This window comes from Pleurodeles waltl, chromosome 11, assembly GCF_031143425.1.
Source record: "Pleurodeles waltl isolate 20211129_DDA chromosome 11, aPleWal1.hap1.20221129, whole genome shotgun sequence".
NCBI classification, from domain to species: domain Eukaryota; kingdom Metazoa; phylum Chordata; class Amphibia; order Caudata; family Salamandridae; genus Pleurodeles; species Pleurodeles waltl.
This window is the reverse complement of record NC_090450.1, coordinates 508,646,646-508,665,514: the sequence shown is the minus strand read 5'-3', so window position 1 is coordinate 508,665,514 and position 18,869 is coordinate 508,646,646. Positions and strand designations below refer to the sequence as shown.

General features: G+C 41.1%; 1 protein-coding gene across 2 annotated transcripts in view; it reads right to left on the bottom strand.

Moving 5' to 3' along the window:
• PLOD2 (procollagen-lysine,2-oxoglutarate 5-dioxygenase 2) overlaps window positions 1–18,869 on the bottom strand; it is a 353,254-nt gene that overhangs the window by 8,983 nt on the left and 325,402 nt on the right. For both annotated transcript variants that reach the window (XM_069213902.1, XM_069213901.1), the window contains 4 exons: window positions 12,888–12,953; window positions 5,734–5,838; window positions 803–949; window positions 589–714 (listed from right to left, as the gene is read on the bottom strand). In XM_069213902.1, the coding sequence (XP_069070003.1) occupies window positions 589–714; window positions 803–949; window positions 5,734–5,838; window positions 12,888–12,953 (444 nt within the window). The remainder of the gene's footprint in view (window positions 1–588; window positions 715–802; window positions 950–5,733; window positions 5,839–12,887; window positions 12,954–18,869) is intronic.

Here is an 18,869-nt window from a genome sequence, read left to right as displayed (position 1 = left end):
ACCTTGCCTGGGATCCCAAAATCATTACGGTGACACAGGGTAGAGCGATAGACATCGAGGTACAAGTAGATGGAAAGAAGTTTAGATAGAGAAATAGTATAGGTAGAGGTAAAATAGAGAGAAAGGGCTCTTCCCCAAGGGTTCCTTTCAAGGTGGGGGCCCTGGGCAATTGCCCACTTTAGCCATCCCGTAAAACGTCTCCGGTTTCATTTAATAAGAATTCCCTCATTGGAAGATCAGTTCAGCTGTTGCAAAGAGGCATGCGGAAGTCAACAAATTATTTTATTGTTACATTGAGAGGCATACTTAACCGTTTTGAAAGCAGTCTTAAAAGACAAATAAGAAAGCATTCCTTAAACGCAACTACTAGCTATAAGTTCCCTGTATTCATGATTTACCTGTGATCTTTGTAAACATCTACACTTTCTCTCATACAAAATTATACTTATCTATTAAATTATTCATTAGCTCAAATTGTATTGTTTTGTTTGAAGAAGCCAAGATCCTACGTTTGTTTCCGGTATTAGCTGCGCTATATAAACACAATAAATGCTAATATAAACAACTGAAACAAAGTTCTGAAAGTACCTGGAAGTCTACGTCTTTCCTGTTAAGTGCAATGTTGATGGTGAACGTGGAGGAATCATGATGTGGTCTCAGAAAGCGTTGTCGGTCAGGACTGTACTTCACGACGAAATTCAGCAAAGCAAAACCCTAAAAAGTAACGACAGGATATTTGAGTACATGCAGTTACTAGCCCTTTCGTCCTTTGACATCCAGAAATAAGAAGCCTTCAACTTACTTTGGTGTAATATCCAGCAAAAACTTTCAGAGTCACAGGGGCGATGAATTCTCTAATAAAATGGAGCCATACAGTCTCAAGTCCGATTTGCCGCATATGAATGTCGTCGGTCGGCACATTTTCATAACCTCCTGAAATCCTGCTGTCCTAATTGATCAATAAAACAGTCAACATGTCAGACACTCTCCAACACTCTATGAATCACTGGCAATCACTTGCTTAATACGACCCTCTAATGCTTAATGTAGTAAGTTAACAAACCACGTAGACAATGTGCTGTGAAGTTGTTATGCTTTAAAGCTGGTTGAACAGAATACACGTGATTCACCAAATTAACCACAAATTAAACGACTTAATAATTTAAACCTGCTATTGGTATATGCTATTAGTTCATAATGAGTTGTGAAGGACTTATTAAAGTTTGGCAGATGCAGGACAGATGCCAAAAGAGCATCTGATGTCTCGGCTGCTATATTTTGAGTGCATACAGTCCCTATATTTTCTAAATAGAGCAAACCGGACATCACTGTTTTTTGGCAGATGTCCTCCATCCACCAAACTCGAATGAAGGCCCTAAGTCGCTTCATCAGGTGCTTTTATATTATTTTCCTCTACATGTGCAAGATGATCTCTGGCTTCTGTGAGAGGTACTAACACTTGGTGTAGGGGCTTACAAACATTTAGATAATCAGGGCCTCATTTACGAGTCCCTAGTGGCACACCGCACCACTGGAGTGTCATTTTTTTTATGCTCCTTTGGCATGTGTACCAACCAATATTTACAAGGCTACGCAAATTCAACTTCTGTGGCTTTTCATGGGCTTGTAAATATGGACCCTTTTCACACATAACAGTGTGAAAGGGACATTCCATGGGTGTTACTTGGGATGTTCCCACGTAGCACCCATGGAACCCTAAGTAATCTGATGCATTCCCAGATTTACAAGTTTTGGAATGTGTCAGGTTCCTACGTCACCTTAGCAGTGGTGTAAGAGTTGGTGTAAGAGTCAAAGGAAGAAATATATTTATTACTGTCCATTTTTTCCTCTTTCTATAGCACACATAGAGGAAAACACCTCTGGTGATTGCTTTTTCCGCAGGATGGTATCCCTTCCTGCACAAAAATAATCATCCCTACAATGCAGGCACACTTGAATCATGGTGCAAGGGTGCTGCATTGGCGCATAGCAGAAATGTGTGCACCAGTGCAGGAGGAGAGGACATATATGTGCTGTATCTTGTAGATATGGCACATTTCTGCCCTTTCCTAATGGCACAGGGCAGCGCAGTAAGGCACTTGCTGTCCCGCTCTGAGCCACGGGCCTTAATATGGGCCCTCAGTGCTCAATTTGCAAAAGAATGAGTGCCGGTGCCCAAACCTCTGTTCAGATGTTAGCAACTGGTGCTATAAAATAACAGTCTGCTGAACTCTTAGGGGGGGCGATTAGGAGTTTGGCAGACAGAAACACACGTCAGCCAAATTCCCACCAGGGTGGTCGCTGATGTGCTGGCGACTTCCCTGCTGGCCTCATAACAACTTTCCCACTGGGATGACTGGCTGGGAACCTCACAGCTCAATGAGAAACATGTAGCAGCATTGCCACGGACTCATAAGAAAGCTGGTGGCAATGCTGCCACGCGCAGGGGGTACCAAAACAATCAAAATGTGCACTGTCTGTACAGCAGACAGTGCTCATTTTGAGGGTGCTGCGCAGGGGGACTCCTGCACTTCCCATGCCACGGCCATGGGAAGTGAAGGGGCCCCCCTGTGGCTCCATGCACTTTTTCTCTGCCAGCCTTTTCATGGCTTTTGAACTGCCATGAAAAGGCTGTCGGAGAACAAGTTTATAATCAGCAGGGCAGTGCTAAGTTCAGTGCCGCCCTGGATGATTACAACCTGCACCACCTTCAGCCCATCGGAGTCTGAGATCCCGGTGGGGATGGCGGTAAGTTGGCAGGTTTGCCCACCCACCTCGTAATTGTGGCGGTCAGACTGCAACATCTGCGGTGGTCCGACCGCCAACATGAGGCTGGTGATAATAATAAGGCCATTAGGCTGTTTAGTCTTAAATCCATCTCATGCCTCTTTAATCCACTGTCAGGCACTCTCTGTGCCTCACTCCTTATCGGTCCCTACTTTCTCCTTTTCAGAAGGATTCTCAGTCTTTCTCATCATCCTGCTTTCATCTTTGTGTGTTTGTTTCCTCTGCTGCTCTCTGGCAACGTCTGTTGAGGAAAAATGGGTGCTGGTCGCTAAAAGTGAGTACCTGTGACACCCACCGGCAGCTACTGGCTCAAATTAAGCACTAAAGATGCTGCAATATGTTTGCATGTCAAACAGCAATTCAGATACATTCCACTAACATGCTGAAATTGGCCTATCTTTTTTTCCCTAGTTTCTAGGAGTTATTCGTTAATGTGAAATATTTCAACTTTGTGTATTTTTCAATTCTTTCTAATGTCTTCTCTTTTCAATTTGAGAAAATGCTTAAAATGTAAGATTAATAAATGTTTACGATTTCAAAGGAGAGATCAATTCATTAAACGCAGTGCAGAAAATATTAACCGTACTGCTTGATACAGGTACTGGAATCTAGCGCAGTCAAGGAGTTCTTTTTGCCCAAGAAGATAAAAGAAGACCGAACCTACCACACAATAACTGAATTGGTAAACCATGTTGAATATGGAGAGCTACAAAATTATGGTCACTACATTATATTTATATTGAGTTAGGCGTGGCCATTCAAGGTTGCATGCTAGAGGCCATCAGCAGCAGCAGTTCACCAAGCAGGTTGCTGGGAAGTGTACTCTGCCAATGGCCTGGCCCAATATACCAACAGCCACTGCTCATGACAAAAGGCGTGGTATACTAGCAGTTGGATATATAGGAGGAGGATGTAGTATGTCTTCAAAAAATCACTGAAAACACTTTGTTGATGGTAAGTTATGGTTTAATCTGTTCTTATCATATAGAATTACAAAAAACTCAGAAAATCTGAAATTAGTCAGTTATGATTATCTATGCATATTTCCCATCTCCACCGTGCACTACTGATGACCTCACACACGACATAACTGAGGACCTCTCAAATTAATGCAAGGTTGCCATCAATTATATCAACTGAAATGCTACAGTGATGTTATAAAACATGTAAAGAGTGATGTAAGATGAGAGGTAATTAGCAGTGCAAGGCGAGGGGCAAGTTATAGTTACCTAAGGGCACAAGTTATAGTTACAGGAGATAACTATAACTGGTGAATGTCAGTGCTTTTTTTAGTTTAAAACATTACGTTGGCACTTAATTTTTCACCTAACTATAACGTCACTTTTACCTTTGTACCTTTTAATTTTAACCTTACTATATTTATGCACATATATATTTTCACTGAAAAGTAGTTAAAAACTGAGCTATGGGTATGACTCAAAGAAACAAACCTCATGAATTCCATTGGGTATGGTATGCAACACATACAGTTAATGCCCTAACTAACGGGGCCCAGGCTGTGACTAAACCTCACAACCCAGTGGGAAACATGTAGCAGCATTGACACGGGCTCATAAGAAAGCCGGCGGTAATGCTGCCACACGCATGGGGCACCAACAGCCTCAAAATGTGCACTGTCTGCACAGCAGACAGTGCTCATTTTGAGGGTGCTGGGCAGGGGGACCCCTATACTTCCCATGCCACGGCCATGGGCAGTGCAGAGATCCCCCTGTGGCCCCCTGCACTTGTTCTCTGCCAGCCTTTACATGGCTGTTGAACCGCCATTAAAAGGCTGTCGGAGAACAAGGTTATAATCAGCAGGGCAGTGCTGAGTTCAGCGCCGCCCTGGCTGATTACGACCTGCACCACCGTCAGCCCATCGGAGTCTGACATCCCGGTGGGCACCTCCTCCTGGAAGCTTCGATCATCATCAAGGAACACGATAATATAATCTGCGTACAGTTGAATTTTCCATATCGGCTTCAATGGAGGATGGATCCACTTATTTTGTCTAATTGTGATAGCTAAAGGTTGGAGCAAACAGAATAGGAGAGAGGGGGCACCCTTGACGCGTCCCCCGCTGAACTAGTATTTTACCTCCATTTACGGAGTTCATTATTATATTGGCTTCAGTATTTTGATATATCGTTTGAATTAGCCCTAAAACCTGGGGGGGGGGGGACCCCAAATCTAGATAATATTTCAAACAGTGTATCCCATACCACTAAATCAAAGGCTTTTTCCGCATCCAACAAAGGGATAATGGCAGGGCTTTTATTGGAGGCAAAATAGTCCAGCGCCTCAGCCAAAAAATGTGTGTTAGAAGTGAGTTGTCACCCGGCAATAAACCTATTTTGGTTGGGATGCACCAAGGTGGTGAGAACCGCATTGAATCGATTGGACAGGAGTTTCATCATGATTTTATGATCCGTATTTAAAAGTGTAATTGGGTGATATGCATTTGGGTCTTCTTTGTCCTTATTCTTTTGGGGGAAGATAAACAGAACCTAAACAGCCTCATCCCACTCTTACCCATAAGTATTATAAAAAATGTATAACTGATAACGTTTGGGTTTAACCTGTATACCTGCCTGGCTGATTCTGAGCCATTCACAAACCATTCAGACTTTAGCTTCATGGTTTATAATGTCAGCAGAACCTCTTGATGGCAATATTTGAGCATTTTATACGGTTGTCCCTTACAAAATTTGAGCAAGTGTGTACATTTATATGTCTATATATAAATATATGCATATAGATAGATAGATAGATAGATAGATAGATAGATAGATAGATAGATAGATAGATAGATAGATAAATAGATAGATAGATATCAAGGATTTGTTCTAAAGGGATGTTGAGCAAAACAGGAACTGTGAAATGCGGGATAACAAGTTTACGTCTTGAAGTGAGCACGCACCATGATTAACAAGCTGAAATACTTACGTGGTGTTTCCCACCAGACCACTGTCCAAAATTCTCCATTTCCTCCACCAATTCATCACAGGCTTTATCAGAAAAAATTGGAAACCAGTAAACATCTGGACACGGCTGAAAATTAAAAAAAATATTACTCAAGAACCACAAGAACCACTACAACAAAAACGCTGCAAACATTATAAAAACAGGTAAATAGATGGACTGAAAAAAACTTTTGAAATAAGAATGATAAAAAAGCTATTCTCATAAAAAAAAAGTCAGCTTGCAGTACTCAGTGAGGTAAAGCATTCGTCAAACTGCAATAAATCTGGAAAATTATGAATATTAACAATGATTCATCGGGCAGATTTGCAGCATGAACCATGAACAACCAAAGGTCAGCACTCATTACCGTGACGTGTATTCTAGGAACAGAAACATATGGGAACCATGAGTTGAGGATATTCTGGCTGAAAAGGGAATAACACCCACTCAATGTAGAGTGTAAGAAAGCAATCAAAAGTGTGTCATGTTAATCATCTGTTGGTGTGCTGCAGAATTCGAGGATCTAAAATGCTGACCTCATTCAATTAGTAAAAAATATATGCAAGCCAATTTCTCGATAAATGGCACATTTTTAATATTTCTAATATTGCGTATAGTGTCATCGGCATTAAGGTAAGTTACATAAATATGTAAGCAGTATAATTTACTAACACAATTAATAATGTGCTCCACCTTGAAGAACAGCAGTTCCAGATGTTGATTCATTCTGCAGACTCTATACATCTCGCAAAAAGAGCTGTAGCTTTCCAACCTCAGTCCTATGGCTAAGGGGGTGCAGCATTGTGTATTGTACCTTTCTGACAATTACATAAATGTGGTAGAACCCAAAATCAATGCTACCTTTCAACGGGATGAGTATATTGAAAAGGTTTTACATCACAAAACGCGTTTGTATGGAGCACAGCGAGGACACTATAAAATGACCCGCAATGAGGAATGGGATAAGAATGTAGAACCGACAGCTTACAAGGGCGAGAAAGGTTCAGGTCTAACAAAAGAGATCGTTCTACCCGCTAATAGTGCTGGGATAAACACAGTAAATCGCACTAACCTAACCTAGGAATAAATCTACCAAATCTCAACTAGCACAATTATGGTGTATAACCTCGGCCACTCTAAAAACCCAAGCCATGGGCAAAAATCACAGTACAGTACTAATGGTCTAAGTTTAATGTATATTTTTGTTTGAAGACTGTGACCCTATCTGCAACTATGACGGTGTGCTGTATAAAGAACAATGTGCAGACTGGTTTTATCCACCGGGCTTCTATTTTTATTCCTAAACTGCAACTACCACAGAGCTTATTGGTATTAATTGGAAACATAACAATATGAAACATCGTTTGTTTCCTAAAATCTAGTTTGGTTTTCAGACGGCCATATGCAATAATCTCTGAAAATCATAATTTTTAGTATATGTAAATTTGCCTCATTCATATTCATTGGGGATACCTGAAAAGCTGGCTGCATTTTACTAGTGGGTAGGTCGACCCATCCCTAAAAACACATAATCAAGCATTTAAGATAATTGCTTTCAATAGTAACCGTTGCAGTTCAATGTGACAGGGGACATAGCTGGGCCTGCAAATTCGCAGTGAAATTTTGAATAAATATTGTTTAATTGTAGTAATGGGTGACGAACATCTCTGGACTGCGGAAATCGTTTAGTCACGGTGAAAAAACAGCACAAAGACACCCTTATTTTGCAGTTCACTGACACATGCAAAAATAAGTTTAAGGTAAAAAGTGTGTTAGGAATAAAAAAGAAAGCCAGTTTTGTAATAAGCAGGGCAGTCAAGCCTTGTAGTGTTTAGTCAGCTCTATCAAATGAGCTGCAGATCTGAGCTCTGTTTATTCTTTAGAAAACCACTTTTCTGTTGACATTAAACAGCCCTGCTAGGAGAGAAGAGAACAGAAAATGGCTCGCTGTTTCTACTGCCAAGCCTCTACTGGAATCTGTCTGGGAGTGGAAACTGGTTTTCCTTCATACTTTTTCCACACTGGTGGCCAGAGTTCTAAAACTCTATGCATTAGCATCTTATTTTTCATTGACTTTAATGTACTATTTGGCTGCATTCAGCACTCTAGACTAGTTATTAATTATGTTTTTTAAAACATGTGGAAGATTGTGTTTATTATCCCGTCTAGGATTTGACAAATATGCAGAGAGGTGCTACGTTTATTTCTATGCACACAGTGACATGATAAGATTTTGGAATAACAAATATTTAATTGGTAATGTTCTCCCGTCTGAAAACATTGCTTGCATTATAAGTGAAGTTGTTAGTGTAAGAAATGAGGTTATTAGTTATGAAGGATGTGAATCCTTCACCAGTAATAAGTCCACTACTTTCTCTTTACTGGGAGCCACGTATCCCATTGTCACAGTGGACTCTCTCATGGTAGCAAAACAAAGCAGTATAAGACATACACAGGAGAGGTGGTGTGGACTATTACCCCCACCCCGTGAGGATGCTACCACAACAATCAACAAATCATTGGCCAGTAAGTGCTTTTTCTCATAGAAACACGCTACTAAATAGTAGGCACTAATTACAAATATACACAGTCAGTTAGATAGGAATCCCTTTGGCAACACCCTCAGAACAGTACACACCCCGTAATCACAATGCCCACCCTCCTATACCAGATATAAAGGGTGTCTTTATTAATAATACGAGATGTACTGGCTTTGTCAGGGTGCTACCACATTAGTAAAAACAGAAGTTTGTTATAAGCCATCATTTCATAATCACTGAAATCATGAAGATAGTACAAACATTCAATACTACTCATTGTAATACCAAACCTTACACTTTCGAGCATCAACAATACTCATAAAGAATTATATTGAATACTAAGTGACCCAGTCTTATTTTAACATTTATGCTACAGTCACTGCCTCTTTAGGAGCAATTTAAAAAGGCCCTAACACTCCAGAGCCTGTGTGCAAAAGCTCCAGGAGTGTTTTGAAATAAGTGAAACCTCTCTGTGATGTATAAATGCAATCCCTGGGAGACTTAGGGCAACACTTTTGGAAAAACCTGTGTGGGCTCTGGTGTGTGCCGCTGCACCCCTGGAAGCCATCAGAACATTTTAGAAAGCACTGGAGGTTTCCTGTCCTTCATGGAACATCACAGAACACCAGTATGCTATTTAGAGGGCCCATCAGGTGCCTATGTTGATTCCTTCACCTAGAGGGCTGAATAGTAAATGAGTGGCTCTGCTGCTGTAGACAAAAAATGCTTTACAAGAGTGGCTTCATGCCACAATGTCAATCTTTTTAAGGGATTCAGGTGCCCTTGCCCCTGCAATGGCGCAATAGGAATATGCACAATCAGGAGCCATGGGGGAAGCCCACTTGTGTTAGGCCCACCACTTCCAGCTGCTGGCTTTGCTATTGTGTCCTGGCATGGAGCCGGCCTCCTCTTGTTTTTGCGCCATCACACGTGCAGCACAGGCTTGGGTCTGTAGTCTGGGTGCCCCCTGCTCCACCAGGCATGCCCATGGGAAGTGTGGGAAGGGCACAATGCAATTTGGAAGTGGCAGGATTGGGTCCCCACCCGCTGATCTCTCTGTGCTCCGTACCCCTGGAAAGGAGTCCAAGGGCACAAGTGGCTCTGGGGAGAGGGCCCACACACCCCCTCCTGTTACATGAAGAAGGATGAATCAACCCTCAGGTGTTGGACTTTTCTGGGGTAAGTAACTGCCCAAAACCACACGTGTTTCACTCTCTCTCAGGCCCCGTAGAGGACCAACCTTTCCAGGCTGCCTTCTCTGGCCCCTGGGGCAGATTTGCCACATTTGTGTGTTGTGCTGCTCTAGAGGACCGGCTCTAGGCTCCAGGAGTGTTTTCTTCAATTCCACCAGGCCTCTCATTTTGCTTTTCATTGGGGAGCTGGGGTTTTAAGGCTCTCCTCACCAGCCTTGTCCTCTTCCTGGGCTTCTGATGCTTTCTCCTGTTTGGGGACGCCTTTCACAGCCCAGCACCCTCCATGCCACACTTCCAAGTTCACATGACTTTGGCATCTTTCAGGACATCTGTGTGTCATTAGCTGAGTCAGTGGCTAGTCCACAGAAGTCCCAGGAGAACCCTCAGGGTCCCCCAGTAGGTCAATTTCCCCTACTGTTCCTCAAGGTTCAAAAGGAGGCCAGAAGAACTGGACCCATTAGAGACCCATCCTAGGCCTGGGTGCCAGTTAAGGGTCCCAAAATCCATCCTTGCAGAAGTATGTTCAGGGGTCTTCTTCCTTCCAGCTGGGCATAATTGCAGCCCCAGGTCCAGTGTCTTCTGGATTGTGTGCAGGGATTTTCAATTGAGGGGTGGGTTGGATATGGACGGTAGGTACTTCTGCCGAATCCAAGAGTGCCACATCATTACTCAATCCCTGCCCCAACCCTCCTGCATAGCATCAGTAGGTCCTGAAGTTTTACACTATGAATGCCCACTCACATTATAAGGTCTACAGTAGATCGGCATCAATCCATTAAGGGTCCCTTCTGCGACAGGCTACATGTGCACAAATATCGGGCTGAGCTAGTAGTCTCACATGCTCAGCCCACACGTGTGACCATAAGTAGGCACACGTATGCATGTAACCAGACCATAGCCCCTTACCCAGTTGCACAGCAGCAGTCTTATCTTAAAAGGCACACCCGGTCCATATCCACAGAACTTATTGTGAGTGAGGCTCAGTTAGTGAGATTCATCACAGTAAATGTCCAAAATCAGTTACTCAAAAAGTGAAACATCCAGGGTGATTCAGTGAACAAACCCCATTTCCACAGTTAGCAACCATTTTTTTGTGATTGTAAACTGCTCCCTGTTATGAGTTCTTAGAGAATGACATGTGGAAATCAGTATTTCTGCATTGATCCCCTCGTTTTCTACTAGTGTTTCACTGGAACAAATCAACTGCTTTGAGTAGGTAAAGTATGTGGGAGAAAAACTCCAGACCAAACGAGATGCTGTGAATCGTGTTATCCCAATAGAGCAGAAAATCCCTGTTATTGACCCCCCACCAGGATTAGTGAGCCACTCATAATGAGGGTCTGAGCACCCTGTAATACAAGTAACTTAAGGCAGTACTTCTTTCCAGAATGAGTGATGTGTGCATGAAAATGCTTTGCATAAGGAGTGGTGAAACCAGTAGTACAATATAAATATACTTGGATAGACACAGGGAGAGATGGAGTTGATAACCAAGTCTATAATTTTCTACAATGTGTGTAACCTAATACCATTGTGATAGTATTATTGCCCATTTTCTGCTTGTATTCAATTTATTCCTAAATCTGTTTATATAAAAACTGTACCACACATTAGTCTCTTGGGGGCCGAGGTTGGTGCAATGAGTTACACCTCTAGTAGAATGATAAATAGTTTTAAACAGCAGACAGTGTGGCAGGGGTTTAGATCCGGCAAACATTTGGCATGAAGTGGCTTGAAGTCCAGTTAAATTCGACAAATAGAAGGAAAGATGCAACAAATCACAGCACAGTTGACTTGCATGCATTCAGATATACCTGGCCCATCCCAGTAATCTTGCTAAAAACATAAAACACTCCTCCTACATTCCAGAACTGAATCGCTTCTCTCGTATCAAAACAGTTTTGGGTGGTATTAACGGAGATTCAAAGTTTTCTACCAAAATTACATCATTTTCACCTTAAATTACATGGCTCAATTATGTGTTTTTTTACGCACACTAGCCAAAATAACAATTTCACCGAGCAGAGGTATTCAAGAAATAAAGTTGAGAGAATTCATTGTAATCGGTAACTAGTGTTAATTCCACTATAATATTGAAAGTTGTTAATGAGTGCAAGTTGCAACTCTTCCTTAAAACTAATATTCTTCCCACTTAAATCAGGCACGCATTATGTTTTGGCTAATTTAGACTTCAAAATCATTTGCACCAATATACTTATCAGAAGATTCTAAGAATATTTAAATGAGGCCTGGGATCAACATTTGACTTACTCTAATGGTATCCAATTACAACTCAAGATTATCTGTATCATAGGTTGAGGGTGGAAAGTGTTAATTATACCTGCTCCATTGATGGATGGGTGAATCATCATTTCTTGCATTTGAACCTGACAAAACACAAGTTACAGGGTTGCTGTTCCACCCACATTCCAGCCCCACCGTGTCTGGTCTTTTCTGCTTGCCATCCACATGATATCCAGTGTTTTCTACAGAGTAGTGTCAAAGCTAGAGCTTTTCAGAGCCTTTTGATTCATTTGTACTATTCTACCGTACAGGTGACTTGTTGGTTTAGTCAATACTACAGGGGAAGAAGTATAATCGCCACCTGGAGCCACTGAGCAAACAGTAACAACCCTCCTCATTGCATGAACGTGAAAGAAATCTGTCTTCATAAGGATGGAGCACTGGGTGTTGATTGTTAATTCTGAAACCATGAGAACCATGGAATTCGTTGCCATGCACAATGAGGGAAATGCCTGGTTATTATGTTTACGTATCATGTGGTCCTTGCAGTGAGCTCTCATCACCGACTACCTGTTCACTACATTACAACCAACAATCCCCTGTATAAAGTACATCAGGCACTCACGAGAGAGGCATGCCATTCCTCCAAATGAAACTCAGCTTCCATCCTCTCTTCCTCTAGCACATCTATGCCAGGCTGCAATCATACAGCCCATGAACGCCAGAGCCAAATGGCAGACTTTTGTGTGCTTGCTGTAAGGGCTTGATACGCTCTTCCTTTGAAGCTTACATTGAGAATGACCATTTCACTTTCAGAAGGACTTGAAGAACCCACGTTGTAAGTTTAAATAAATCATAATTTCGGCAATACAGCAGTTCAGTTATTGTTTTATCTCTCTCTAAGCACTAACAGGTCACTCGTTGATAAACACTACATGAAACTCCATAGTGTAACATTGAACTTGTCGCACTCTGAAGTGGCTCACAAGCAGCAGGATCTCAGACATAAACCACAGTAAATACAAGCCCGAATGTGAAACAGAAAGAGAAGCCAAGCAGTACTTACCAGTTTTCAGAATGGCTGCAACTATGTGATTCTTGTAAATCAACAAACAATTTTGTTTTTCTTTTTTATATAAAAATAAAGTTCTTTCCTTACCTGTTCTACAATGTTGTCTGTGAAGATTTTCGAATAGTTTGGGTTTATATATTTTTCTTTCCAGTCCTAAAAAAGAAAGGTTCTGTTAAAATAAACAGTCTTTATGTTGCCATTAATATGGAAAACACAATCTTCTTGCACGTGCGAAGCGCCTCTTCAACAAAACTGCATGTGTACACTGAAAACACGAAATGCATACTATAATTGTATTGTAAAATAGATTAAAAAAAAGGTCAATATAAAGTTTGTTCTCAATATATGTGTGGATATTTAAAAACTTAGTTTCAGTCACAATATGATGTTCCACCATCTTTAATTTGGCCCAGAAAATACTTTAACTAAATACCAGTTTTATTTCTTTCCATCCACCGTTGAGGAATGTATATGTTCTTGATAATGGTAACTAAAATAATGAAAGAACCTATCATGTTACCAATATTTTCAAATTAATTTTTCTGAAGTCGGGTAAAAAAATGTATGATATTGAGAGAGCGTAGTTTAAAATATTACATGTTATAGACGTGAAATGCTTATGTTTAACAATGCAGCATTAATAATTAATAATTGAAATGTATTAATAAACGTGGAGAATTATTCACCTGTGTAAACTAATGTCAACTAGAAGAAATAATCATTTATAATTGTGTGCATTATTATGTTTAAAACCGCATTCATTAGAACTCGTACATCTTAAGTTAGCATGAGTCGCGAATTAGCTGAGTAACTCTCATATTAAAGCGTATTTTACTGTTTCTCCAGTGTGCTGACTTGCAAAAGACCATGACCCAGCGATTGTTCTTTTTCTTTACTTATTCGTAACATTTCGAGATTCTCCCATTCGCATGCTAGTAGCTTTTAGTATGGATTAGGAAGCTTCGAAACAAACATGGACACTTTCAAGGACAATAAAGCGAGGAGAAGAGAACTCTTGACCCGAGATGTGTGCCAAAGAGATGAAGTAACCCCGGATATGCCACCTACGAAAAACGTCAATTATGAAGACCAATTAGGATTTAGGCAGATATCATGAAATGACAAATGCATTACTTAATGTATAATTTGATTGGTTACCAATAGTGGGGTGTAGTGACTGACCAATAGAATCTTGGGGGAATGTATTTTGGAAAAGGGGATAAAAACCCCTGACAGAGGAGACAAGACGGCATTAGGTAGGGAATGATATTGATTGCATCCAGAAACTCTGTCACTCTATATGGTGACTTGAGACTTAGACAACCATCCTTGCCCATAGACTGCCCCGTTACCTTTCCCCTTAAAGGGGAGAGTGTCCCTTGCCTTTATTTAGATAGACTGACGGTGATCTAACTGATGTCCTGAAGACGAAGACTGATCCTGTATGCTGACCTATCCAGAGGAGGGTAATAATATTACTAATGAAATCTATTTTGCCTTTTCTTTCTAGGTACCAACTGCTGTATATTTTTGAATAGAGATCTTAGTTAGACATTTTCCAAATTGATGTTCTAAATTGTTTTATATGAAGCCCCACATGTTAATGCTAATTCGAGGTTAGATGAGGTATTCAATTGACTGACGGAATTGACGTGACTGACGAGTAGCTATGCTGAACTGAGACCTCTAGTAGGTATTATGTACTGTGATCTGTTCTTATCGACTTAACTATCTTATGTTTCTGATCTTTGCATTATTGAAAGCTTATCGTAGTTGTCACCTTGTGATTATGCTCTTATGCTTCTTGGTTTTGAGACTAATGCATTTATTATTAGATTGTAATCAATAGGGAATAAATTCACAAAAATCTCATTTTAAGGTGTGGTTATTTGTGACTGAAAGCTAATGATTGCGCCGAAGGTTTATTAATGGTTAATGCGAAATATATTTTGATGCTAACTTTTAACAATGTTATTGACATATTGATTGGTTTATTGATTGGTTATCTCGTCTTACGGAGACTCATCAATGGGCCCAAAGATTCATCGACCTAAAACAAGTCCTGATGTGTATAAATTAACATAGGTGGACGCGTTAGCAATATCACTACCCAACCTCACGTTAATGATCTGTAGGAATGCCTAACTGGAATGCCACTTTCTAATGACTTTTTTTTAAAATTTAATTTTGCTGTTATATATAGAACATCCAAATGGAGGACTTGGTCTGGCAGTTCGAGTCGGACTATCTCTACTGGAAAGGGTGAAGACTGATTTGCATATGACTGGGTCCAAAGAGAGGTGGTATAGTGTGAAAAATAGCGATGGCTGGGATGTGGCCCCAAGTAATTGCCAGTGACTGAGAATAAATGACCCATTCCAACCATCACTTTTTGGTGTGTCGCCCTAAGTGGGATGGTATGCCCTGCCCAGAGGTGGGTCCCAACCACACTGTGTCACTAGAACCAAACTCTATCTGTATGATGAGCACTAATTAGGGCAAAACCAACCCTACGTTACTTGTTTTACACTTCAGAGGACCTAGCATGGCAGTTCAGGCTGGACTGTTATCATTGGAGTAGATTAAAGGCTGATTTCCATATGGGTAGGTCTGAACTGAGGTGGCATGGTGTGCAAAATAATGATGCACTAGGATGCGGCCAGAGTAATTACCAGTGGCTCAGTTTAATTAAAGTATTCCATCCATCACTTTTTGCATACTTCAGTGTGCCATCCTAAGTGGGATAGGTATGCCCAGATGTGGGCCCTGTACACACTGCTTCACTTGAAGCAAGCTATACCTGGCTGATGAGCCCTAATTGGGATGAAACTGGTCCTAGATTGCTTGTGTTATGGTTCAGACAGTACCAGGCCTACTAGTTTGGGTTGGACTGTTCCTATTGGAGCAGGGTCAAGGCTGATTTGCATATGGCTGGGACCAGACTGAGGTGGCATGGTGTGCAAAATAACAATGAACTTGGATGAAGACCCCGTAATTACCAGTGGCTGAGATTATTTCAAGCAATCTATCCATCGCTTTTTGTATACTTCAGTTATACAGAGGACAGCAAAACATATGGGGGCCAATTGAAAAATGAAAAAGAATAGTCTTGCTTTCTTTTGTTGATGTTTGGACATTTACAAAAGAAAAGTAAATTTTGCCAATGATTTCAAGTACTTTTCACCAGGGAAGAGATCCAGTGTATATGAGACCTCATGCAGTAGCAGATTCCTTACTGTCTACACTGTGAGAAGATCAACTATTTCCTCAACCAATGCTTAAAAGTTAAAAGCATTTGATGGGAAAATTGAAAGATCAGTAGATACACTCTGAGATTTGCAAATTCTACTGCTCTTCAAATTTGTAATGGATACCAAAAATGGGAAGAGGCAGAAGAATTACTAAAATATCTTCCACAAGAATGTAGGAAACCATTTATGCACTGGGCTGGGGTATGTGTTAAAATAAATCTCTTCTGCATGTTTAAAATCAGCTTTGGGTTTTGTAGACATGGTTTAATAATAGCTAAGCTCTAGTTCAGTCACCAAGACACATGCACTGAGGAAGTTCTGGCTCAAGTCAGAACATGTTTTTGCTAAATCAGTTGTTGGCATGTTGGACCAACTGAAAAAGGATAACAACACTGCAATGGTACTTCGATCTTAAATGACACAGTTCATCTTCATTGCATCAAGGACAACAGACAATGTGTCAGTGAGCAATTTGCCCTGAAGAAGACTGAAGGGACAAAACCAAAGATACCACAACCCTATACCCAACTGAAAATCTCTTCGCTTCCTTGATCACATGATTCCAGTGACAGTGTTCCTGAGGCTCTTTCATGAATAATAGACCATAATAATCTCAGAGTGATGCCCTGAAAATCTGTGGCTTGGCTGGCCTTGTAACACAATATTCACGTTGTGGCATATCCTTATCTAGCGCAACAAAAGGCACTAGTAGAAAAATTATGCAGACAAACAGGAGTCTCACACAAATGAGAATTATACCAACCACCCACAAGACTAATTTTCAAGGGCTGGAGAAACCAATAGCGGATTTATTGTGGACAAATGCCCAAACTACCTCTCAAATAGAAATCCAAGCCAAAGACTTATAACTTTTAGTTAGATATGGATGTACCAGGGACCCCTCACCACATTCCACAGGAGAGTCCCAGCATTTTGCATTACATCACTGAATATAAATTAATCAGCTTTTCCTCATTCTCCAAAATGCATGCCTGCAGTAAAATTTCCGCATTGACAGAAACATGCGCCATGGAATAGAGTCCTGAGACACTAATCACATGACCATCTCCAAGGCTCTGATAACAAGTAGAGCAGAAAAGGAGTGGATATTTACCACAGACATTAAATAAAGATACCAAAGGGTAAGATACTTACTGGATGTTGTAACTATAGCCCATTTCAGGTTCCCAAAAATTGCTATTTATGGTAATCAAATGTACGTGTTTCACCTTTTTACCCAGCCTTTGCCACTGATCAACTTTATCTAGTTTTGACTACCAATATCTGTTGCGGTGAAAACAAAAGGGGTGCAATAAATATTGCACAATTCAGAATGGTGCTCCCTGCGTAATTCAAGCAAGCAATAAAATTAAAACATAGACTGACTGAGTATAATAACAATTAGGTGTGAGCGGAACTCGCAGAGGTTTACTCTGCAAAATGTTGTGGAGTTACATAAATGTTCTGCCCACTCCACATTTAAAGGGGGAAGGTGAGGCAGCGCTGAAGGGGAACAGCTGTGACAAATAACTGAGCACTCAAGTGAGCATAGAGGGCTGTGGTGCTCCTGTGTGTGCAACTGTTGTAGGGTGGAGACAAAGACACTACAACAGTGGTTCCCAACCTTTTCACTTCTGTGGACCCCCATTTTATCAATACTGGAGCCCGGGGACCCCCACTGAATCATTATTGGAACCGGGGGACCCCCACTGAGTCAATACTGATAGCTGGGACCTAATATTATTAAATTTTTTAAGCCGCCGCGGACCCCCTGATGAGGCTTCGCGGACCCCCAGGGGTCCCCGGCCCACTGGTTGGGAACCACTGCACTACAAGCTTAAGAGGGTGGTGCTGTGTGATTATTATTATTTTATAAGGCATTTGAAATGCACTTAACTCCAATGAAGTACAGGCAAAGTGATTATGGCATGAACTCATCAAAGCTGAGCTGCTGTGCACGCCACAAGTGTGTGTGTGTGTGAGTCCACACGGGTGAGTGGGCGCGTGCATGGGTGTGAATTGCGAACAAGCGTGTGGAGTCAGTCCAGTTGACACCGGGTAACAGAAAATATGTGGAGGGGAGAGGGGTGTAAATAAGTAGCACTACACAGCATACTAGACAGGTACTCTATATATATCTATCATATAATGTGCTGGTGTGACCCCAATAAATGCATGTGTGCTGTAACGAAAACTATGCAGCATGATGTTAGTGTTAGAGGTCAAGTCATTGAGCAAACATTCACTGTTAAAAGATGCAGTGATCTAGAGGGGATGAGTTACAATCTGGGCAGCTTTCCATTCTGCTTTGATCGTAAATTGGTTACATTTACAGTTGTAACATCTGTTTTTATAGTGGCTGGAAACGTTAGAAGTTTAGGTGAAGGGACTTTACCAATTAAAACTATAGGATCTCATCCCCTCTACCACACAACATTTTAGTTACTGTAATCTGCACTGCGTTAATTTTAAACTGTCTCTTTTTCAATAAAATGCTCTCTATAATGTGATCAACTGCTTCTGGGAGCTAGCCTTGTGCTATGAACTAACTTTCTTGTTTCTTTTCAACACATTCAGCGCCATTTGCCAGTAAGCTCTGAAGGCACATAGACACAGCCACACAAAAAATTAAAACCAGCTGTCATTCTAATGCTGCACTAAAGTACATTAGTATCACAATTGAAGAGCCAAAATATTCAAATATTCATATACGCAACATACGTACATAACAGTCTGTATTCTGCCCCAGCCCAACTGCTTCCTTTCAGCAACTGGGGTGCCTGCTGACACAACAGGCCCCTGCCTTGCTCGTCTTAAC